The 24,693-nt window shown below is 47.2% G+C and overlaps 1 protein-coding gene across 1 annotated transcript; it reads left to right on the top strand.

Annotated features, from left to right (window-relative positions):
- Positions 1-165: 165 nt before the first annotated feature.
- Fam162a (family with sequence similarity 162 member A) lies at positions 166-24,693 on the top strand. Its single transcript, XM_051149877.1, has 5 exons — positions 166-306; positions 14,813-14,935; positions 18,054-18,162; positions 22,070-22,178; positions 24,500-24,693. The coding sequence occupies exons 1-5, from the start codon at positions 273-275 to the stop codon at positions 24,590-24,592; spliced, it is 468 nt and encodes a 155-aa protein (XP_051005834.1). The 5' UTR covers positions 166-272; the 3' UTR covers positions 24,593-24,693.

Genomic DNA, 24,693 nt, shown 5'->3' with positions numbered 1-24,693 from the left:
CGCTTGCACAGTCCTAAAACACTACTCAGCACTTCACAGTTGGCAAACATCGCCCTTTCTCCGGGGCACTCATGCCCAAGCAGGCAAGGCGCCTGGCAGCATCCTCCGCCCGTCGCGCACGTCCCACACGCCCGCTGCGTCACGCCCGCCCCGCCCACCCCGCCACAGCGCCCGCCCACTCCCTCAGCGCCCTTCCCAAGCGGGCACTCGGTGACATTGTGCGCCAGCGCCGCGGCCGCCGTGGGTGCTGTGCGTCGGCGGAGCAGGCAGTCATGATGAGCCTCCGCGGCCTGCGCCTGGCGGCGGGTGAGACACGGGGCTGCGGGCGACAGGAGGGGGCATCACCGGTGGGGGTGTCCTACTTACTGCAACCGTGGGTGGACCTCAGCGGCTAAGCAGACGTGGCGGGGGGCGGGGGGACGCGCTGGCCGAGACCCTGGCATCTGGTGCCCATCTTAAGTTAGCGCCCTGATATCTCCACCTGGTTCGCATCCTCCTGCGAGCACCTGCTCACAGTTAATCCCTGTAACTTCTGCTTTCCAGCCGTTATTCTACCTGATCCTTCCCTACTGAGCTACTTTCCCCTCTCTCCTTTGATGAGGGATTTAAAGATCTCACAGAATACAAGTAATTGTTGTCTTAAGATGTGAGTGGGAATCCATTACTTTTCAACAAAAGTGCGATTAAGTGTAAAGTCACGATAATGCAAGCTCTGTAGCCTGTTTTCATAGAAAACATCGACGCGTTTGGGTGTTTTGGAGTCTGGTAAAGAGAATTTGTCCCGCCTTGGGGAAATCTACAGAGCCTTGGAATTATCAAGTTGAGAAATCAGAGAAGGCTTGCAGCTTGTATCTTGAGGGTCTTTCGAGGGTAACTTACTTTTTTTGATCATCTTTATGAACTTCCATGATATATTTTTTGTTCCATGGCATCAAATAACTAAAGAGTTATTTAATTTCTAAAGAACGAATAGCCCCACGTTTTGTTGTTGGGGGTCATGCAAATGTACATTGTAAATGCGAACAAAGCAATGCAAAGAATAGTAAATGTATAATACTTGCATAATTTTGAAGAAAAGCCAGTTAGATTTCGGTTAGATTTTACTGAGGGGAAGACATGTTTCAACAGGACAGCATTGCTTATGCCCTTAAACACTTAACACCCACTCTGCTTTAGGAAGAAAGATGGAAGCCGTCTTCTGTTCCTGGTTTTGATTTGTATCAGTTAGGATCTAATTCGTCTAAAATCTTTTGTGTGCAGTTTTATTAAGTATTGTAAAGTTTTCAACGTCAGCAAGTGGAATAGTCAGCAATCTGAGCTATGCGAAAGCCATTTAATACTTGAAGAAACACTGACAAGAGTTACTTTTCTAGACTTGAGACGGTAGCACACATCATGGAAAAATAATCTAAAGTGTCTCCCAAGATTTCCGATGTTTTGGAACTTTGCTGTTGGGCCCTTCACCAAGACAGAATTCCCTGCACAATTTAGCAACAATTTGTCTTCTGATAGGGAGATGTTGTGAGGAACTGCTTGCAAGTGATTTCTTTTACTTGTGACTGTTCTGTGACTAAGTGCTTTCTTATCATTCCCTCCTGGCTTTATAAACAAACATAAGTCACAGGGCTAAAAAACTTGTCCACCACCACTTGGTTATCTATGTGAGCCCCAAAGGGAGGCAGTGAGTTTGTGTTATCTGGGTTCCTTCCTACTGTTGAGGCTGCTTACTGTGTAGGTTGACTGGTACACAGCCAAGCCAGTTGGAGCCTTCTTTTTTTTTTTTTTTTTTTTTTTTTTTTTTTTTTTGAGGCATTCACTATGTAGCCCTGGCTGGAATGGAACCCACTGTGTGGATCACGCTGGCTGTAAACTCACAGGTATCTGCCCAGGTGCAGTTGGGGCTCCTTAATGTGAACAGATGGCAGTCTTGGGGAGACTCCCTTCGCAAGCAGTCTGTGTGGTATAGGGGCTTTGGTGGTTTATTGTTGTGTGGATGTGGCCACAGCTGGGAGGCCTTGGGAGCCTCTGAAATGACATTCTGATGTTATGGTTGTGTACTAGGAAGAGAGAGGGGCTGCAGCTTAAGTCCATGTCTCAGCAGTGCAGGTTCTTTTAAGAACCGCTAATGTAAGAAGCAGAGGCTAGGGCCGGGCGTGGTGACTCACGCCTGTAATCCTAGCGCTCTGCCCAGGCAGAGGCAGGCGGATCGCTGTGAGTTTGAGGTCAGCCTGGTCTACAAAGTGAGTCCAGGACAGCCAAGGCTACACAGAGAGACCCTGTCTCGAAGAACCAAAAGACACAAACAAGCAAACAAAGGAATCAGAGGCTAAACAGCATCTCGCTGCTACTACTTTGGCTTCTGTGAACATCAAGCTAGCTTTGTCATCCATTTACTAAATTCTCAGCACTTACCAGTGTCTGTTAACACATACTTCTTTGAGTGGAACAATACTAGGAAATATCTTGAATTAAGCAAATAGACGGTGAGTTTTCCCCATCTCTTTTCTCATGGAAGTTGAATAAAATAGATACAACTTCTAAGACATCGTATCTTTATTTAAGTATGTGTGTGTGTGTGTGTGTGTGTGTTGTACCTGGATGCTTGTGTACACACTTTGTGAAGGCCAGAGAAGGACTTAAGGTGTCCAGCTCTAGCACGTTCTACCTTATTCCCTCACTTAACCTAGAGCTAGGCTGGCAGCCAGCAAACCCCTGGGTTCCTCTGGGCTCCACCCAGCATTGAGGCTGTTACAGCACTAAGTAGCCACACCTGGCTTTTACATAGACGCCGGGGAAGCAAACTGAGGTCCTCATGCTTGCGTAGCAGGTACTCTTATTCAGTAATCCATCTCCTCAGCTCCAAGACATTGAACCTTTCAGTAGGATGATTGGGTCGAAAGAATGAATGGACTTACCACAGTATTCTTCATGCTTTACCCGCAGCCCAGCTCCCCGAGCACTGAAGTCAAGAAGTAACGTTAGAAGTCATCTAGTCCCTTACTTTGTACAGATGAGGGAATGTCTGTTACTTTTTGCTTTTAGAGTCAGGGTCTCATTATGTAGCCCAGTTGCCCTAAGTACTGGGATTTCCAGTGTGCGCCAGCAGTCCTGGCTGAAGGAAGAAGGCTAAAGCCCACGAAGGGAATTTTTGCCTGCTAAGGGCGGTCTGTGCGCAATGCTGGCACGGAACCAATATCCGGCTCCCGCTCTGATCTTATTTCCATTCCAGTTTGCTCCCTCGTTGCTCTTTCTCTTGTTCTTGTTAACCAGCCCTAAAAGAGATCACATCCATGGTGACTCCTCCGATTGTGGCTTTGCTTACCATATTACCTCAGGCGGTGGCACTGGCTTTCTATTTGAACACACCCTGTGTGTCCCACACACTGCTCACTTCCCAGGGCTAGTTTATTACAGTGAATTAACCGGCCCATATAATGCAGCTGGAGAGCGCACAGTATGTATTAGGCTCCAGACTACAGGCCACATTGTGAGTGCTGCTCAGCTCGGTCCTGCTGGCATTGTGCACACGCCCCCCCAACTTCAGAGGTGATCGTGTCATTTTGGCAATGTGAAACCTGGTGAGAGTTTATTGTTTTTTTTAAATTATCTGTAGGCCTGGCTAGCAATCAATTAAGACACAGACACTTACTATATTTTAAAATAGCCTTAGTTAACCTGGGGCAGGGCAGATTATCAATCCTCTAAACTAACTCCCATAGTGGGGCAGGCATGGGATCCCTGTCTTAGTCCCATGCCATCTGATTCTAATAACTTCTATCAAGCTACCTCATATATATGCCCAAAACAGGAGGCCCGGCTTTTTGGGTCTTGGTATTGTTTAGCTGTTCATCGCTCCACTTTGAGATGCTCCTAGAGAGAACCGCTCCAGAAAACGCTTCAGGGCTCCGGGTTCCGGCAGCAACTCTGCCTGAAATTGCTGGTCTGCTGAAATCCTGCCAACTACACCAGGGGCATGACTCCCAGGAACTGAGTCCAAAAAGGTCTACTTCTCCTGTTCCCATAAACCTCTTTTCTTTCCTATCTAGGGCAGGTGGATCAAAAAGGAGGTGTAAGCATTAAAGAACCCCAAATAAAGTGGGTGATGGTGGAAATGGCAACAGAGAAGTGCCTTGAAGAGGATAGGCATGAATAATTTAAGATGACTTGATGAGACTCAGTGGTTAGGATTGCTTGCTGCTCTTGCAGAGGACTGGAGTCCGGCTCCTAGCAGCACCTACATGGGGCAGCTTCCAACTACCTGTAATGTCAGCTCTGGGCTTCACAGGCACTTGCACTCACATGCACACTCGTGTACCTCTAACTGAAAATATTTTAAAGATACTCATTTTTATTTGATGTGCATTAGTGTTTGCCTGAATGTATGTCTATGCACACATGCATGATCGCCAGAAGAAGGTATTGGATACCCTGGGACTAGATTTACAGATGGTTCTGAGCTGCCATGTGGGACCTGGGAATTGAACCCGGGTCCTCTAAAAGAGCAGCCAGTGCTCTTAATACTGAGTCATCTCTCCAGCCCTCACCCCCTCTCTCGCTGTGTGTGTGTGTGTGTGTGTGTGTGTGTGTGTGTGTGTGTGTGTTCTATATAAAATCTGGGCTGAGGCAGGAGGTTCATTGCAAATCAAGGCCAGTTTGAGCAACACAATAAGACTCTGACACACACACACACACACACACGGGGTTGGGAGAGAGAAAATAAGGAGGAGAAAATAAGGGGGGAAGTCAGGAACACCCTCAAAGACTTGTTAGTCGGGCCCAAGAGGCAGGGAAGATGCATTACTGTGTTGTAGGTGATGATGAGATTTCTTAGTTAAACACCTGTAGACACAGGCGATGCGAAATGTAGAAGCCATTATAGTGAAGTTAATCATTAAAATAGAATGGAAGCATGCTGCCAGGGAAAGTAGGGGTGCGGGGAGCCTCAGAGGCAGCTCAGAACACACCCAGATGCCAAATTCTCAGCACATAGGAGATTTATTACCCAGGAGGAACAAGCGAGGATGGGGGCAGGGGGCGGTGGTGAGATGGGTAAAGACAAATGGCAGCAGGTGTCTGCTGAAGTGGTCTTTAAGGAGAAAAGAGAGAGGTTGTTTAGTCCTGACTGGACAGGTCAGCCAGTATAGACAAATACTGAAATTTGATTGCTGGGCCTTGGTGTTTAGTCTCAGGAATGAGCCAGCGACCAAATAAGGGAGCAGTCCTTGGGTGCCAGTACTAGGAATGTGACCTAACAGTTCAGCAAGAGAGAGGGAAGGGAAACGGGCAAAGCCTGTCTGCAGTGCCTCGGCCTGCTAGGGAGCCCTTCTGATCCTTCCACGGTAGCACAAAGTCACAATGAAGGGGTCCTGGCATAGCTTGAGAACGGGAAGTGGGGAAGACGGGAACAAAGATAGGGCTGGTGAGGTGGCCCGGCTGGTAAAAGCACTTGCCCCCAAGCCTAATGACCTGGGCTGCAAGTTGACCTCTGACCTCGGAGCAGTGGCACATCATACACATGCATGTGCAGACACAATAAATGTAAAAATAAGAGGATATAGGACACTGACATTTGAGGAAAAGGAAAATTTGACAAAACTAGAGTCATCTGGGAAGAAGGAACTTGAGTTGAGAAGTCGACTCCATCGGATTGGCCAGGGCCAATTTTTCTTGAATGATTGATGTGGGGAGGTCCAACCCAGTGTGGGCAGTGCCAACCCTGGGCAGATGGCCCCGGGTTGTATAGGAAAGCAGGCTTAGCAAGCTTCATGGTTCCTGCCTCTGCTGCTTGAGTCCCTGCCCTGTTGCCCCTGAGTAATATGCTGTGACTGCAAAAGCCAAATAAACCCTCCCAAGTTGCTTTTGGTTAGTGGGGTTGGTTTGGTTGGTTTGGTTTTTTGAGACAAGAGTTTCTCTGTGTAAAAGCACTGGCTGTCCTACAACTCGCTCTGTAGACCAGGCTGGCCTCAAACTCTCAGAGATCCACCCACCTCTGCCTCCCGAGTGGGGGCGAGGGATTGCATTCTTGAGGAAGGATAAGGTCGTAGACTCCAGTGGCCGCAAAGAAGGGAGGGGGAGCGGAAAAGAGGCTCCTGACGGGTGTAAGGTGCAGTGGTTTGACTAGACGGGGGCTCAGCGCACTTAGAGCAGTTCGCTGGCGTGCTTGGGAAGAGGCGTGTGGGCCTCCAGGCGTGTGGTGAAGTGAAGGTAAGAAATGCGTGCCTCCTGTGAGAGGAAGATGAGTGTTTTATATATAGGACCGGGAGAAAACGGTGACGCTTTTCTCTGGGATAACGGGCCCTCCATCCTACTATGGCGTGAAACAGGAGCGCTCACTGTCTACAGGTTGGACTATATAAGTTGATGCTGCTTCCTGAAAGCGATTTGTTAAATAAAGAACTTTAAGGTGAATGGTGCTCTTTAACCTTCCACCCTGAGGGTTGGGTCCTCGAAGATAGTCACAGATGCCATTAGAGATATCTACAGGGGAGGTGAAGGTGCGGAAGACAGAGAGCACAGGCGTTCAAGACCAGCCTGGGCAACAGTGAGCTCCTCATTTCAGAGGCAGGCAGGAAGGCAGAGACAGACTGGGTGTGATTAAATTCAGGCAATGTCTGTGTTGAATGTTAATACGTCTATCAGAGTTCTTTCTAATATCCGGGCTAGTATTTGTAGCTTTGTGCATAATCAAGATACAGTATCTGATGATGAGAACCAGGTTGTGTGGGCATAAGGAAGTCTGGAAAGAAACAAGAGCAAGTTCTCCCTGGAAGCTGTGGCAGGCAGCGCCTTCACTTCTACACTGTGCCTTTACCCTCTGGATTTTCAGGGATGGGCAAGAGTTATGTTTATAATTTAAAGGTGGCTTTGTGGTATTTTGTCCTTAAGATGGGCCAATGTTGTCTCTTTGGCAGAAAGCAGACAGTGGACGGTGAAGACAGAGGCGCTGATAGAGCAATGTTGCTCAGGGGGCTCCCAGATGGAAAGGTCTGTGTTCTTCTGAGCCTGTTGGGAAGGATGAGAAAAACAGATGGAGTGGGGTGCCTGTTTTCTGTCATAAAGTGAGGGCCAAGAGAGTTTCCAACAGCCACTGTTGAGAGTGTGCAGGCCGGGGTCAGGGGTCGGAGGACAACACGGAATGGCTCCATCTCATTATGGTTGGACCATGAGATCCTAGTAACATTTAAAAACTGGCCAGGTTCCAGAGATTTATTTATAAGTTTTTTTATGTTTTGTTTTGTTTTTTTTAATCTCAGAGAAATGTTCCCATGGAACTAATGTTACAAGCGGTAATTAGGAGTTCCGCCTACCCACAAACCTCGGTGTCAGTCTGGCCTCTTTTTTCCTCTGCTGTATTTCTCATCACTCGGTTCTTCCCCGAAATCACAGCCCCCCCCCCCCCCCCCGGTTCCCGTGTGGGGCTGCAGTGTAGTCGCACTTCCTGAAGGAGGGTTCCCTAGCCATGTCTTCCCCTCTGGCTCCTCCGTGTAATTCCGCCTTTACTTCAGGCCTGTCCTGCCGTCTGCACTGAAGATCTGTGCCTCAGACATTCTTCTCTCCCTGTTCCCAACTGCCCTGCATGTTTGGCAAAGCTTTGTGCGGGGAGGTGGTTGTGGCAGATAAGGAGATTCTCAGCTGTGGGGGAGCACGGTGAGCCAGAGTCAGGTGGTCTAGGGTTGTCACTTAGCTTTAGAGAGGCTGTAGAAAGGGCACAGGTGTCATTGACACAGCCAGGCAGGCAGCTCCCAGTGTTAGAACAATTATTTACAGAAGCAGTACAAACCAGTGTCTGAAGCCAGGAAGAATCCATCTCCTGTCAGAACAGCTACAGATGTGCATTTCCGAGCCATTGGGTCTGATCCCAGAAAGGCTCAGTGCAAGGTAATAGATCCGTATTGTTTGCTTTGTTGTAATGAGCATTCAGGGCGGCTCAGCTTTGCTTCCAATATGGAATCTAAACCAGCCACTCTCTGCTCGAAGTGAGCTTTGTGGACCAGAATGCTCATCCAGAAAAAATACAATTGCAGTAACTTACTCACCTTAGGTGTCCTGGACTCGCTCTGTAGGCCAGGCTAGCCTTAAACTCACAGAGATCCACCAGCCTCTGCCTTCAGAGCACTGGGATTAAAGATATGTGCCACCATGCCCAGTCTAACTTACTCAATCTTTTAGGTCTCCTGAGCACTTGTAAAATTTGATGTACAATTTCAACAAATAAAAATACAGTATTGATAAATTGCTGTGTAGGGAAGTGGCCGTCCCTGGGATGCTGTATATCTCCTCTTTCCTTATGAAATTTAAAATTGGCCCTGATTCACTCACACACACAAAACCACCGGAGATTTGCCCTTTCCTGTCATAACTGTAGTAACATCTGCAATACTCTAGTTTAGTTTTAAAGCAATCAAACAGGCATTTGAGTGCTAATATGAGAACCATCTAATTATTTACCTAAGTTTTTAAAAAAAATATTTCCATGGGACATGGGAAAGGAACATTGTTGCCTCAAAAACAGCTTCTTGCAGCCAAGGCCACGGCAGTTCCTGGCCCGGAAAATGAAGAAAAAAGGAATGAGGTAGCTGGGCAGATAGTGTCAGGACTGTGCAGTGGGCTCCGGTCGTCCATTGTGGAGCTGTCAGAGGGGCGCTGGATGCTGTGGGAGAGAGGTGTCCCCCCCCCCCCAAAAGGGCTGTGATAAGATAGAACTGTAGGACCGTGTGCAGCATGTCATCACGTCCTGACTGTTAGGGACTGCACGCTCTGCAGAAACGCGCCACTTGTCCCAGCATCTGAAGTAATGAAGTGAGCATTTGCAATGAAAAGAAGCTAGCGGGAAGCCCGAGCTGCTTTGTGAAGAGATTTTTAACCCATCCAGAGACAAAGGCATTAAGCTTCACGGTTGGACCCTGGAGTCTTAGCGTGACCAGTGGAGCTAGGGAGATGGCTCAAGAGTTACAAGCACTTGGTCTTATTCTGAGGACACAGATTCAGTTCCTAGCACCAACATGGTGGCTCACAACTGCTGTAACTCCAGTTCCAGATCTGATGCTCTCTTCTGACTGCCAAGAGCATCAGCCACACATGGTGCACATGCATACATGCAGGCAAGATGCTCATGCACATAAAATTTAAATATGTATATAAAATAAGAAAACACTGACCAAAACCAGCTTTGGGGAGGAAGTTTGGCTTACATGCCTCCATCACAATTGTTGAAGGAAAAGCTAGGGTAGGAGTTCAAGGCAGGAACTGAAGGCTATGGAGGAACGCTGCTTAGTGGCCCACTGCTTTATTTAGCCCAGGACCACCTGTCCAGGACTGTCACTGCTCATAGTGAGCTGGGCCCTCCCACGTCTGTCATTAATCAAGAAAACGCCCACAGCCTTGCCTCCAGGTGCACTTCCTCAAATTAGGGTTCCCTTTTCCCACATGACCCTAGCTTGTGTCAAGTTGACAAACTTACTGCAACATTCACAAAGCCTGGGACCAGGGCTGGAGAGATGGATCAGAGGTGAAGAGCACTGTCTGTTCTTCCAAAGGTCCTGAGTTCAATTCCCAGCAACCACATGGTGGCTCACAAAGCCTGGGTCCAGTGGGGCCACAAATGGTGGTGGTGAAGAGGAACTGTGTCCCATGAGCCTGCACATAGAATGGCTCAGCTCGGGCACCTTGAGAAGCACTGGTGGCAGAGTCCTGAAGGTTGCAGCTGCCTGTGAGAATCTGCGTCTCTGTGAAGCTCCTCGCTGAGCCTGAGCAACACGACCAGGACTTAACAGTGTGAAGCATTGATTTCCAGGGTCCATCACACAGTCAGTCACGAGCAGCTGTTGAAATGGGTATGGGTAGGTGTCTGCATCTCAGACGTAAACCTTCATATGAGTACGTGGGCCTCATCCAAAGTGCAGGTTTACATTGTCTGGGTCTGGGTGGGAACTGGCTACACTTCCATTAAGCTCCTTGAAGATGCCAGGCACAGTTGAGCGCAGCAAGAACTTAGCCAACAGTTCTCAACCCATCAGTCATGTCCCCTTTCACAAGGGTCATATATGAGATCTTTACATTCCAACTCATAACAGCAGCAAAATTACAGTTATGTAGTAGCAACAAAAATACTTTTATGGTTGGGAGTCACCACAGCATCAGGAACTGTAGTAAAGGGTCACAGCTTTATAAAGGTTGAAAACCACTGGCTTAGACTAACAAAACATGTTCCACCATACAATTTTCACCTTGCCACCAGGACACAGGAGTCATATTGGCACATATTTATTCTGCCTTTATTCTGTTCAGCTTTTTCTTTTCCTCTCCCATTCTAGATGTGTATTGGCATGTAATTGTTTTCATATGAAATATCAATACATAATACCTGATAAGGATAAGGTAGACCATAGGATGTGATGCATACTCAAGTGCCTAGGGTATGTATGTATGTGTGTGTGTGTGTGTGTGTGTGTGTGTGTGTGTGTGTGTGTATGTATGTATGTATGTATGGTCTTCTTTTGCATTTTTGAGACAGAGTTTCTTTGAGTAGCCCCTGGCTGTTCTGCAATTCACTCTGTAGACCAGGCTGGCCTTGAGTCCACAGATCCGCCTGCCTCTGCCTCCCAAGTGCTGGGAATAAAAGTGTGCACCACGACCTCTTGGTTCCTAAAACATGTTTTTATTTTGGAATAATTTTACAGAAAACATTTTTTTAAGATTTATTTGTTTATCATATATACACAGTATTTTGCCTGCGTGTACACCAGAAGAGGGCACCAGATCTCATTATAGATGGTTGTGAGCCACCATGTGGTCGCTGGAAATTGAACTCAGGACCTTTAGGAGAGAGCAACTAGTGCTCTTACCCTCTGAGCCATCCCTCCAGCCTCCAGAAAACTCTTATAAGTGGCACAGAGTTCTGTTTGCCATTGATCAGTGCTATGGCTTTTTAAAGTAAACATTATTAGACTTGATAGGCAGCGACAGATCTTGACACCAGGTAGAGGAGCGCGGATAATTACAGGCCCTTTGTGGACACTGACTGAACCCTCATCTGCCGTCACTGACCACTAGAGGCTGCCCTGTGCCTAGTAATCGCCAAGAAGATCTTCAAGGAGCCTAGATTAAAAAACAAAAAAACAGCCGGGCGGTGGTGGCGCACGCCTTTAATCCCAGCACTCAGGAGGCAGAGGCAGGCGGATCACTGTAAATTCGAGGCCAGCCTGGTCTACAAAGCTAGTCCAGAACAGCCAAGGCTACACAGAGAAACCCTGTCTCGGAAAAAAAAAAAAAACCAAAACAAACAAACAAAAAACAAAACTCTATCCATGCCCCATCTGGAAGTGAAGCAGATTTTTATGGAAAAGGACTGCCAGAAGAGGAGCCAGTACCTTAGCCAGCCTCACCCCCAGCTACCAGTTAGCAGCAATGCTTGTAAGGAAGAGGTTTTCAAATTGTGAGTCCCTAGACAGGCTCTCTAGGACATGTCAGAGACATCCACCCCGGACCCACCCATACCTGCTGGGTGACAGGCTTCAGCAGAGGGGTCCAGTAGCCTCTGGCTCTGATACACAGTCTGAGAACCTCTCCTCTTAAAAGTAACCAACAGAAGCTGGGTGGTGGTGACACACACCTTTAATCCCAGCAGTCGAGAGGCAGAGGCAGGTGGATTGCTGTGAGTTTGAGGCCAGCCTGGTCTACAAAGTGAGTCCAGGACAGCCAAGGCTACACAGAGAAACCCTGTCTCAAAAAAAAAAAAAAAAAAAAAAAAAAGTAGCGAGCAGTTTGGTCAGACAGATTTGTCTGGTCAGAGCCTGACAGGCAGCCATGAGGCTTCATCTGGACTTCCGGCTTGGGCTCTGGGGATGAGCACTGGTCCACCAGGGACAGACAAGGCTTCAAGGGCACCCACAAGGTCAAAAGGCTATTTTTCCTTTTGTTTTCTGTGTTTATAATTTTGATTTAGCAGAGAGTGGAAAGTTTCTGTCTTGGATATCTGGGGCAATCTGTTCTGTCTCTCAGGGACCAAGAAGGAAAGTTAGTGAGGCGTGGCCTGTTTGTGCTCTCATTTCCTTATAGTGGAAATCTCATCAAGCAGTTCATGGTTGTTTTCAGAAACAACATTTAAAAATTATTTTATGCCCTTCTGTTGCATTTTTAATGTGTGCAAATGTTTGTGTGTGTGCGTGTTAATCAGTGCTTGTCCTTTAGCGAGGCAGACGTTATTGTGTCATAGTATGAAGTGACAGCAAGGGATTTTTCTAACTCTGAAATGTCACAATACTCATTTCAAATACAAATAATTATGTCATGTCCCAACGTCCCATTTCATTAATATTTTTCCTCTTTGGCACTGAGCTTCTAGTGTGTGTGTGTGTGTGTGTGTGTGTGTGTGTGTGTGTGTGTGTGTGTGTTATACTAGAATATAAGTCACAACAGCATAGACTTTTATCTGTCCTTACAGTGCCAAAAGTGTCTTGTACATTACACAGTAGGTACTGTTATTATCTGCAAGACTATGAATAAATATCCCCACACATTTATGTATTTATGATTATGATGGTCAGCGTGCACTGTATAGGCTAGTAATTTTGCTCTTTGCATCACTGCTGAAACTGAAGAAGTGTCAATTTATCTTCTGCTTTCTTTGGAAAGGGGCCACTAAGGAAATAAATACTACCTTCCCCCCTATGTTCCACCTAGACAGTAGAGTCTGTCTACTGAGCTCTGGTTAAGCTTGCTCCCTAGGAATGGGGCAGCACTGTGTAGGGTGTGTCCCTATAAGCCACTTTAAACAGTGGCTCGCTGGGCTGTGTTAGTAAGTGTGGAGCAACAGTGAACGTACCTGGGAAGGCTGGGTCAGGCACTTAGAACTGGTTGAAACGATACGTTTTATGTTATATATATTTCACCACCACTTGCAGGTTGGGGTACTAGGGTCTCAACGGCAGTGGTCCTGTGCCCTAGGAGTTGTTAGAAGTGCACATTTCTCCTGAGCATGATGGTTCATTTTGTCATCCCAGCACTGAGGGAAGATGGCTGTAAGCTCCAAGCCAGCCTGTGCTACATCATAAGCCCCTGTATGAAAAGAGGGAGGGGAAGAGAAACTAGAGGTCAGCAGTTGTGTGGAGTGTTCCAGACAGGCCTGCCGCTGCCTCTAGCCACGCTACGAGGAGCTCACAGTATGCGCTTTTGTCTTTTCTGGGAAGAACTATTGAAGAGCCTGTTCTCACACCCTCACCGGTTGGTAACTACTTCGTCGCGACTTCTGGCCCCTTGGGGCAAAGCTGAAAAGCGCTCTAAAGATGAAGTGATGTTGGAACATGAACCAAACACGCAGGGCCTGCCATGTGTCACGCAGCCTGCCAGACAGATGCTCCTACTTGCTTTTCCAACTCACCCGCAAATGAAATCAGCCTCGGTGCTGTAATACTGCGTGCGTTTCCACATCAATGCGAGGGCACAAGTGAGAGCAGCTGCAGTTCATCTCCCCTGACATGCATCCACCTGCTGCCCCGAGGCGGCACTGGGCTGTTCACAGAGGCTGGGGCAAAGCTGCTATGATCACAGACCTAGAAGTGGAAATTAGTGGGGTCTCTGATGGGCAGCCGCTGTCAGTGGCGCCGCTCTTTGCACAGAGGAGCTGATTCTGACACGTCGGTGAGGGCGCCCGAAAGCCCGCTGTCCTGTAAACAAAAACCGCCGGCATTTTGTAAGGCCTCACGATCTGAAGAGAGTTGGGGTTTTTTGTTGTTGTTGGTTTGGGGTTTTGTATGTTTGGTTTTTTTTGTTGTTGTTGTTGTTTGGTTTGGTTTGGATATAGCCTTCAACTCATCATATAGCAGAGAATGACCTGGAACTCCTGATCCTCCAGCCTCTGCCTCCCAAGTGTCACCATGTCCCACAACACCCAGGTCTCTGTATGGTGCAATAAGAAGTACACACGCCCAGCGGGGTCAGGTGGCGCACGCCTGTAATCCCAGCACTCGGGAGGCAGAGGCAGGTGGATCACTGTGAGTCTGAGGACAGCCTGGTCGACAAAGCGAGTTCAGGACAGCCAGGACTACACGTTGTCTCCAACCAAAACAGAAACCACACACACAACCTTGCTAAAATCTCTAGCCTGACTCTTGACAGACCTCACCTGCCTGTCTTCAAGGGACGGAGGAATAACGCTGCCGTGCTGTAATCATGCTTAGACATGTGTGGAAGGGCCTGCGTAGGACTTGCTGATGAGATGTTATGCTGTCGTTCTCCAGTCTCTTAATCAGCAAAGCAATTCTATTCTGAAACAGTACCAAGCATAGCACCCTAGACCCAGTCGAATCTCTCTTACATGTGTGTAGCATGTATGATATATATGTATGTATGTATGTATGTATGTTGTGTTTTCTTCTATTTTCTAAGAGAGCCGGCTTTTTGTCTGTTTTGTTTGCGTGTTGGAGATAGAGGGGCGCAGGTATGCCTTGACCTCACTATGTAACTCCAGCTGGCTTTGAATCAGAGATCCTCACGCCTTGTCCTCCCAAGTACTGTGTCACCACACACAGCTCTTTTGAGTTAATTTGTGGTTTGTGTTTACAACTGAAAACTTGCAGACTTGTCCTTTCTTCTTGGGGGGTGGGGATGGTTAGGCAAGGTCTGGCTATGTAGCTGGCCTGAGACTCACTGTGTACCGCAGGCTGGCCTCAAACCTCTGACGGTCCTCCCATCTCTCCCTCCTGAATGCTGGGATCACAGCCCTGCACCACCACACTCAGCTGCTTACAGGTATTCCTCGTCCTGAGAAAACATCAGATTTTCTGTCTAAAATATGTCTCTCTCCTCTTTTTAGGACATTGTTTTAGGCTGTATGAAAGAAACGCTTCTTCGTCTCTAAGGTTTACCAGAAACACTGACTTGAAGAGGATCAGTAGATTTTGCACCAAGCCACAAGAAAGTCCCAAAGCTACACCCGGTATGTTTTTATTGCTCTGTCCATTATGGAATGGGTAGCCCCCGTCCCTGCCCCTCAGGGGAATTAGGAATCAAAAGAACCCGAAGAAGTAGGCCAGTGTTCCCACTTCGTGCTCAGTCGTGTCACTTGGCCTTCCTTACTGAGCCTGCACTGTTGTGTTCACAGTGCACAATGGGGTGTGTGTGTGTGTGTGTGTGTGTGTGTGTGTGTGTGTGTGTGTGTGTGTGTGTTTTACAGGTAAACATCAGTTGTCTTCCTCAACCATTCTAATTTTTTTTTGTTTCGGATTGTTCAAAACAGCATTTCTCTTATACTACTAGCTGTCCTGGACTCACTTTGTAGACTAGGCTGGCCGTGAACTCACTGAGATCCGCCTGTTTCTGCCTCCCGAGTGCTGGGATTGAAGGCATGTGCTACCATGCCCAGCCTCTAATTTTGGGTTTTTTGTGGGATTTTTTTTGTTTTTTGTTTTGTTTTGTTTTGTTTTTTGGTTTGGGTTTTTTTGTTTGTTTGTTTGGTTTCGTTTTTCAAGACAGGGTTTCTTTGTGTAACCTGCCTCTGCCTCCCAAGTTCTGGGATTAAAGGTGTGCGCCACCACGCCTGGCCTTCTAATTTTGTTTTTTGAGACAAGGTCTGTCACTGAATCTAAAGCTAACCAATTTGGCAGACTGGCATGCCAGCAAATGCCTCTGTCTGCCTCCCCAGTACTGAGATTCTGAGTGGGCACCATCCCGCCTAACTTTTTTTTTTTTTTTTTTAGTGTTTTTTAAAGGTAGGTCCTGGAGATTTAACTCATGTCCTCATGCTTGACAGAACTGCTGACTTTTTAGCTATACCTAAGACGAAGCTCTCGTCACTGCGGGAAGGACGGCAGTGAGCAGCTGGGACATACTGACTGTCTGCAGCCTCTTCCTGGGAGTGCCCTTGGGCTCTGCAGATCTTAGTGAATGGAAGGAGCCATCCCTAAAGGACTTGGAAACTTTTATGCCCTTCAACCTGGTGTTTACCTTTCAGGGTTCAGGATCTAGCGCAAGCAATAATCACCATATATGGCTAAAGACGTTATATATGTCTAACATATATCATACACACACACACACACACACACACACACACACACACATATACACACACACACACACATATATATACACACACACACATATATATATATACACACACACACACACACACACATATATATATACACACACACACACATATACACACACACACACACACACACATATACACACACACACACACACATATATATACACACACACACACACACACATATATATACACACACACACACACACACACATATATATGTCAAACTTGGATTGGCTGCATGGAGCTGTTGACAGTTAGTTATAAACACTGTGTAGTTCTGTGGGACGTTACATATCTATGTACATAACGTCGTGTTTTGTGTGTAAAACAAGCCTTGTACATATATAGAGAGAACATGGTCATTGCTCATCCTGACACATCTGAGGAAATATTCCAGAATGAAAGCATACTGGCTACCCTATGGTAGTAGCATTAGAAATGGCTTTATAAGTTTTTTGTTGTTGTTTTGTTTTGTTTTGTTTTGTTTTTGCTTTTTCATATCTGTACTTTCTGAATTGCCCTTCTTTCTTTTTGCTTTTTGTTTTGGTTTTTGAGATAGCATTTCATGTATCCCAGGCTGAGATACTCCAGCTCAATAGCGAGTCTCCAGCTCAGTCCATCTCCTCCCCGATGAGGGCGCTGAGATCTGTGCATGCACCCAACACCTGGCTTCTCAGTCCACTTCTCAAGTAGTTGAATTCAATTTTTTTGGGGGGGAGGCAGGATATAAAGATAATTGTGCCAGCTACCAGAAAGATGAAAGGCAATCCCCTTTCTGTACTTGTACACACACACACACCATGGCTTTCCTGTTCCTCTTGCTGTTGTTTCCTGAGGTGAAAGCAAAGATGTTGTTGGTGATGGGCGTGAGGCAAGGTGTGTAGCTCTCAGTCAAAGAGAAATCTCAGAGAGTCAAGTGGGCAGGTGGAAATTGGCTTGTACTTGCCGAATGTCCTGTCTCACCTCAGTACCTTGTGAGTCCCTCATCCTCTTTGCTGCTGCTCCTCAGTGAGCTCCCTCTGAGAGCATCTCCCTGTCACAGTCTTTGGGACTTCCCTGTTTTGCCCTGCCTACGTGCTCTGCTGCCCTCTGCTGTTTTCTCCCGCCCCCTTATCTGAGCTCTTGGCATTCTGCTCAGATTCAGCACCTCAGAGGCTCGCCCTTCACACAGGTGCTTATCTTTACTCCTTCCTTATGGGACCTTCTCAGGAGACATTCATTCATTCAGACCTGAACAAATCTAAAATGGCGTTTGTGCCGCTTTCCTCCCTAACTGGTCTCTGCACAGTGTCTTAGCTAGCTAACAGTGCTGCTGGTTTTAAGTCCTCCGAGCGTGAGGTTCCTCAGGAGTCTTTCCTTGCCTTCACTCGGGTTCAGAGCCTGTCCCCTCCTTTATATTAGAGCTCCTGCTTGGACTTTTTGCCCAGTCCCCACTCTTCCTTTTTGCTTTCTTCCATCCAGTGTGAGGACTGAGATGAGCGACACCTTCCTTGCTTCAAAGTGCGTCATCTTTAATTCCTGCACTTGGAAGACAGCTGCAGGCAGATCTCTGTGAGCTCCAGGCCAGCCAGGATTATATTTAAACAAGAACAAAAAAGTGTATCCCAAATCCAGTGAATTCCTCAGCGTGGTGTGGAAAGCCTTTTAATGAAATCTAACCTTTATCCTTTTTCTTATTCTCCCAGAGACAGGCAAGCTCCTGCTGTGCCGCCTCAGCTCTCCCTCTCCGTCTCCTCTTGTGGTATTCTTTCCACTATGTAGTAGCTAGGGCACATATTTTATCTTAGGCCTCATGGCGTCGCGGGATATCATTGGAAGGCAAGGCATTCTGTGAGTCCTACTCACGGGACACGAAGATCCGGGGCAGCCTGAAGTCTCTTGGCGTTCATGACAAATGAACAATAACTGAAAGACATTTGTGTGTCTTTTGTTGTTGTTGCTTGCTTTGAACATTAAAGTCTCAAGCCAGATTCTTACCTGTTCCCACCCCGACCCTGCACAGAGACTTACAGACACAGAGTGCCGCTGCACAAACCCACGGACTTCGAGAAGAAGATACTGCTGTGGTCAGGCCGCTTCAAGAAGGAAGAAGAGATCCCAGAGACGATCTCGTGAGTGCTGAGTGGGGGGCTGTTTGCAGCCTGCGTTTCTCACTGTCTCAGAAGGCAAAAGCGGAGTTTAAAACCTGTTGGCCAGACTTAGAAACACTCCCGTCCTGGCCATGTTTCCATCTTTGGCAGGTACCCAGAACAGAGAGTGTTGGGAATCTGTGTCATGTGTTACCTGATGACTGGTAGATCTGTTGGGTCTGAAGTCAGCTGATGTTCGGTTCCATCTCGTAGCTCCAGAAACGTGGGGAACAATCATATGCGCTATTTTAGTTTGTTTATAAGTGTAGCCTAATGATAATAACTACATCCTACAAAATCCACTCAAGAATCAGCTTTGGGTGTAGCAGTATTCTGATGAAGGGCTTCAGGAGGGTCTTAAACATGCTCTAACTGCCCACCCATGGTGACACTCTTAGGGAGTCGTAGAAACTTAAAGAGGGAAGGCCTCACCTGTCCAGAGATGGCACACAGCTTTTGTCCCAGCCCTCCAGAGGCAGAGGCAGGTGGACCTCTTGAGTTCAAGACTAGCTTGGCCTACAGAGTGAGCTCCAGGACAGCCAGGGCTACATATAGAAACCCTGTCTCACAACAACAACAAAAGTGAGGCCTCATGGGAGATCTTCAGGGATCCTAATCTTCGTCGATTTTTCTTCCTTCACGGTAAGTGGCCCCATCCTCACACACTTCAGCGGGATGTCGTACCTCAGCACAGACCCAAAGCCATGATCCCATTAATCTTGGGCTGAGACCTCAAAGGCCCAAGCAAAGCCAACCTCTCACTGTCACACGCTGGTCACCCGAGGTGTCCCGCCCTGGTAAGCAGGAAGGGGTTTCTTCTCCAACCTGCTTCCTTAAGCCTCAACTACAATCTAGACTTTTTCAGAATTTCTCAGAGATAGGTACAGGTTCCTCCAGCCAGGGTTTGGCAGCCTTAATGAGCACTGTTGGCACCTTGGGCTTGGAATAGTTTGGGTTTTATGAACTGCTCTGTGTACTGAAAGATGTCTAACAACATCTCTGGCCTATACCCTCTCCTAGAGTATCTCCAGGCATTGTCACACTTCCCCTGGGGGGGCAAGTCTGTCTCAGGTGGAAGCAGTTTTCAGCCTTGTGCTAAAGGCCCTGACTGGCCAGCATGTTGGCCAGAAGTGAAACTCCCCTGTGGGCATCCTCCTCCTCCTTCTCCTCAGAGTAAGGGATATAAGTAAGTTCCCTGTCAGCACCAAATTATTCCTGGGCCTTCTGGATCTGGTCTCAAGTCACAATTGAAAAAGGCCTGGGTTTGAGCAGTGCATCTTTCCCAGATAGTGTCTGCTTTGCATTTGTTGAGCCCTGTTGCTCTTGCTCGCTGAGTTACAGAACACGATGCTGTCACTGGAATTATTTCATCAGGAAAGCCTTAGTCCTCTCTCTAACCCAAGTCACAGCGCCCTCTTCTAAGAAATGGGAATGCTCCAGAAATAATGGCATCACCCAGTTCTTACTTGTGCCCTGGTTTCTTGATAATATCCCAGAAAAAACAAGGTGACCTATTCCTGGGTGGGGTGGGAGTGATGCTGTTCAGAGCTTGCCATGGCATACCATGTCTCCCTTGCCTCAGACCTGATACTATCTTCCTTTTATTATTATCACTATCTGAGTATTTCTTTCACGTATAGTTTGTTTGGATTTAATTTAACCGTCTCTTCCCTTCCTCCCAACCTCATGTGACCTTTTGACATGGGTGGCACCTGTCATGGCCATCTTTAAATGGTCTCCTTTATAAATGGTCTCGTAAGTGTAAGCCATGCCACTGTTTGGGAGGACCATAAGACTTCAGTAGACCAATTCCATGATACCATGTTGTATGTTACTTTTCTTTTGCTGTGATAAAGCACCATGACCAAGGCAACTTGCAGAATAAAGAGTTTGCTTGGGGCTTGCAGTTCCAGATGTTAGAGTCCCACACGCAGCACCCACGAGGCTGGAGCTGTGAGCTGAGAGCTCACATCTCACACTGTACGCAGGAAACAGCGTGGGTGAACTAGGAAAGGCATGTGGCTTCCTGCTGTATCTCATTGTATAACTTTCTGCTGACTCTGTCCCACTTCCACCCTGCAAAATGTCTGTAAGATTCTGTACTTCTTAATAACCTTGCTTGATATAAGCCATCAGCTTATGCAATGCCTCCTGGTCCTGACTTTCCTGTCTTTATTTTCTCATCCTCACCCTTCCCCTTAGGAACCTACCACTGAACATATGGTCCCTTTCACTATATGGGTCCTGGGGATCGAATGGTCCCTTCCACCATATGGGTCCTAGAGATGGAATCCAGGTCATTAGGCTTGGCTGCGAGCACCTTTACCCTAGGAGCCATCGTATATACCAGCCTTCTCTATAGACTCTTGCACATTAGGCCTCTTTGCTTTTGCCTGAGAAAGTTAAGGCATGTGCGTCAGCAGTCAGCGTACAGATTAGAAAAGCTCCATTCTGGGCACCTGCCAAAGGGCACAGGCTCCAAGCCACTGCCATTTAGTTTTGGGAAAACCTTCATGAGGAGATTGATGTTTACAGGATCACTTCACTGGCTCAGGCTGTCTCAAATCTATTCCTGGTTCAAGACAGAACTAGATTAGGGCTGGAGAAAATACAAATTTACTTGCATTATTTGAAATAAAGCTTAAGGTTTATTTTGGTTTGGTTGTATTTGAGACAAGGTCTCTATGTGGCCCTGGCTATCCTAAAACTTAATGTGTAGAACAGGTTGGCCTTGAACTCACAAAGATCCTCCCGCCTCTGTTCAGGTTAAAGGCCTGTGCCACATTCCCAGCATACTTTATGTATGAGTGTTTTGTCTGACTGTCTGTCTGTGAACTACTCATACATGAAGTTTAAAACTGGGTGAAAAAACTGGATTACACAAAGCACATTAGCTCTTCCACGTTTTTCTTTCTGAACTGATGTTTTTTGCTGTGACTTGAGTTCATAGCTGGGCTTTGAGAGGAAAGAATGAGTTCCAGGCTAGCCTGGGCTGCAAAGCCAAAAAGACCCTGTCTCCAAAAACAACAATGGTTGGGCGTGGTGTCGCACGCCTTTAATCCCAGCCCTCAGGAGGCAGAGACAGGGGAATCACTGTGAGGGCAACCTGGTCTACAGAGTTCCAGGATAGCCAGGGCTGTTACAGAGAAACCCTGTCTCAGGACAACCACCACCCTCCCCAAGGTGCTATGGGTCCCTAGGTCCTATCTTCTTTTTTCTATTTGGAGACATCACTGTACTGTAGGTGTACTTTTCTTTTTTTCCATTTTTCGAGACATGGTTTCTCTGTGTAGTAGCCCTGGCTGGAATTAAAGGCGTGTGCCACCACACTCAGCTTGTAGGTGTACTTTTAAAATGTATTGGGGGCAGGTTCTTAAATCTCTTTCTCCCTAATCCTTCCTAATCCCTTCCAACACCCCAACACTAGGAGAGAAAGAGGTTAGTTGGGAGAAGGGGCATAGTTTTCCTTAGCTCCTTCTTCCTGTTTAGGGTCGGCAGGTTCTTTGGGGCAAGTCCAGGGCATCTCCAACTACTTCTCATCACACTGCACCAACAGCAGCCAGGAGCAGCCGGGGGGAACACCAGCAGCCTCCTTTCTCAGAGCCTCCAGGCTCTCTCTGGGTCTGGCGTTTATTCCCACTGACCTAGACCACACCCCACATGAGGCAGTTCCCAGCTGACAAAGATGTGCACCCTCTCAGGCAGTTATCAGCTGTGGACAAACTGGAGCAGCTCCCAAAGCCCACACCTGGGATTACAACAACCATGTTTACATACAAACCAGAACTTCCACAATGCTGTACGTTTACGCTGTGATGCACAGAGCATCCAATCCTGCTGCAAGTTCAGAAAGAAAGGGGTTAATAATGTTTTCTTGTCCTGTTTTTAGGTTTGAGATGCTTGATGCTGCCAAGAACAAGCTCCGGGTGAAGGTCAGCTATTTAATGATTGCCCTGACGGTGGCAGGATGCATCTACATGGTCATGGAGGGCAAGAAGGTGAGAGTGGGCTCCCCTCCGCATGCTCTCCCCACAGATGGGAGAGGGTGGTGACTGGCTCCTGCATTTGGTCTGAGAAGGGCAAAGTCTAAGAATACTTTGTATTAATTTCCTGACTGACTGCTTATCGCATTGAGGCTCTTCTGAGTGAAGACCTCATTTGCACCTCACAACAGCTCTGACAAATAGATGCCGCCATGAGACGAGGAAACTATAGCTTAGGAAGCTTTAGCATCAGCTGGTGCGAGCTCAGCAGGCAGAGGCACTTCTGCATGGCCCCTGATGACATGAGTTCAGTCCCTGCATCCCACGAGGCGGTAGGTAGGAGAGAATCAACTCTTAAGAATTTCCCTGGGACCGCTACATGTGCTCCATAGCACATGTGTGCCTGTACCTGCTCAATAAATAAAACTAATTTTTAAAAGTAAATGTCAGCACCTTGCCTAAAGCCATGCATCTCTAATGACAGAAGTAATTTGAACCTAGACATAATTGAGGTAAGAGTAAAATTGCTTCCCAGAACTGAATGTCTGATAGGCAGCAGCAACTGTTAAGTTCAGTTACTGGGTGTGAGGACCTGAGAGAGGCTTTCCCATCACCAGGTTTATAGTGAAGGAACCGGAAGCTTACAGATGCACTGTGTATCTTCCAAAACCCACATAGTAAGTAAAGAGGCAAAAACTTAGATTGAGAAATGTAAAAGTTTAAAAAAAAAAAAAAACTTTAGACCTAATTTTGCATGTTACCAAAGTGGCCTGTTAAACTATCTTGGTATTAAGATAGTTTTTGTTAGCCGGGCGTGGTGGCTCACACCTTTAATCCCAGCACTCAGGAGGCAGATCACTGTGAGTTCGAGGCCAGCCTGGTCTACAAAGGGAGTCTAGGACAGCCAAGGCTACACAGAGAAACCCTGTCTCAAAAAACAAAACAAAAGATAGTTTATGGGGGCTGAGAGATGGCCCCGTAGTTAGGGCTGCTTGCTGCTCTTGCACAGCATGCCTGGCTTCAGTTCCCGGCACCCACATGGCAACTTACAGCCATCTATAACTCCACTTCCTGGGGGACCTGGCACCCTCTTCTGACCTCCAAAGGTACCATGCACACATGTGATACATGTACATACATGCAGTCAAATATTTATACATATATTTGTAAACTCTAAAGTGTGTGCTTCATGTCTAATTCTGTGTCATGGCTTTCACACACAGACATCCTCTAACTGTTAGTGCATATTTAAAAGATTCTTCTAAAGAAGCACTTGTCAACTGATCTCTCTGAGACTCCAGAGTGAAAAGGAAGTGAAGTCTTGGTTCTCTGCACTCTGCAATCACATAAAGATAGTAGCCATTTCGGTTTGGCCTCATAGGAGCACAGAAGGCTCAGTGTGCTGACCTGGGGGAAGCTCTCTTGAAAATGAGCCCGTCCTCCTTCACTTTCACCGCAGCTGACCGCCCATTCATGGTTCTCAGACTGAAACCTTCAGAAGCCCGTGCACGGGACACGAGGACTTCTAGAATTCTGAGAATTGAGAAATGGTGGTTGTTTAAAAAAAAAAAAAAAACAATAACCCCAACCCTCCAGACAAGTAATTCCCCTTGGACATCCTCCAGCCCCTTCCAGGGGAGTGTGCTGGAATGAACAGCCTTCAGGCTAAATATCATTTAGGAGATAAGTAGCTAACATTACGCTGCATCCCCGCGTCGGCATTCTTTTCCCATCCTCTTCCCACCAAGTCCTTCACATGGGAAACAACATGGACATCAGAAACCCGCGCTGCTGTGGCTGCTAGATTCACGTACTTGACATCAAAGCGGGTTTGGTTATGTAAGCTTCAAAGAGATTTAACAGTTCACATTGAGGGAAGCAGGAGAGTGGTCCCCTTACTGCTGACTGCTTTGAAAGGGGGGGGCTTGGGGCAAGATAGTCGTCGGAGGTAATATTTTGGTAGAGCCTGGGATTCCCAAAGCTGCATGGGTGCTGGAAAGGAAAGTTAACACATCAGTTAGGGGAGCAGAAATGGGAAGAGAAATGGAGATGCTATAGCATTTTATGTTATAAAAAAGAGTGAAGGGCGTAAGGAAAATGAGACAGGATTTGGAGAAAGAGGCCGTGAGTGCAGACAAGGGAAAGGTGGGCATTTCTCTCCTCGGACACGCTGTGGGATACTCAAGTCAGAGAGGTGAAAGAAAGTGTGTAGAGGACACTACTGTGCCCAGTGTCCAGCTGACCGCTTCCGGCCTGTGCTGCACTTGATCCGCTGTTCTCAGCACAAGGTGAGACATACCCAGTGTGGCATCATCTCTTCAAATGTTTACTTGTAGGCTGTGAAGAGACATGAGTCATTAACAAGCTTGAACCTAGAAAAGAAAGCCCGTCTGAGAGAGGAGGCAGCTCTGAAGGCCAAAACAGAGTAGAAGCCTTCCTGCTGGATCTGGAAAGCCCGGAGTAAGGTGGCAACACCAAGCCTGCACTAGAAAGGGTGTGATATGGAGAGCCACTTCACCTTGCACAGACT

This window comes from Acomys russatus, chromosome 8 (genome assembly GCF_903995435.1).
Source record: "Acomys russatus chromosome 8, mAcoRus1.1, whole genome shotgun sequence".
Taxonomy (NCBI): domain Eukaryota; kingdom Metazoa; phylum Chordata; class Mammalia; order Rodentia; family Muridae; genus Acomys; species Acomys russatus.
Note: the sequence above shows the minus strand (reverse complement) of the source record. Positions and strands in the feature narration are given on the sequence as shown.

Coding starts and splice junctions, on each gene's coding strand:
- Fam162a (XM_051149877.1), top strand. CDS start 273: ATGATGAGCCTCCGCGGCCTGCGCCTGGCGGCGG. Junction 307..14,812: donor CGGCCTGCGCCTGGCGGCGG/GTGAGACACGGG, acceptor TCCTCTTTTTAG/GACATTGTTTTAGGCTGTAT. Junction 18,163..22,069: donor GAGATCCCAGAGACGATCTC/GTGAGTGCTGAG, acceptor TCCTGTTTTTAG/GTTTGAGATGCTTGATGCTG.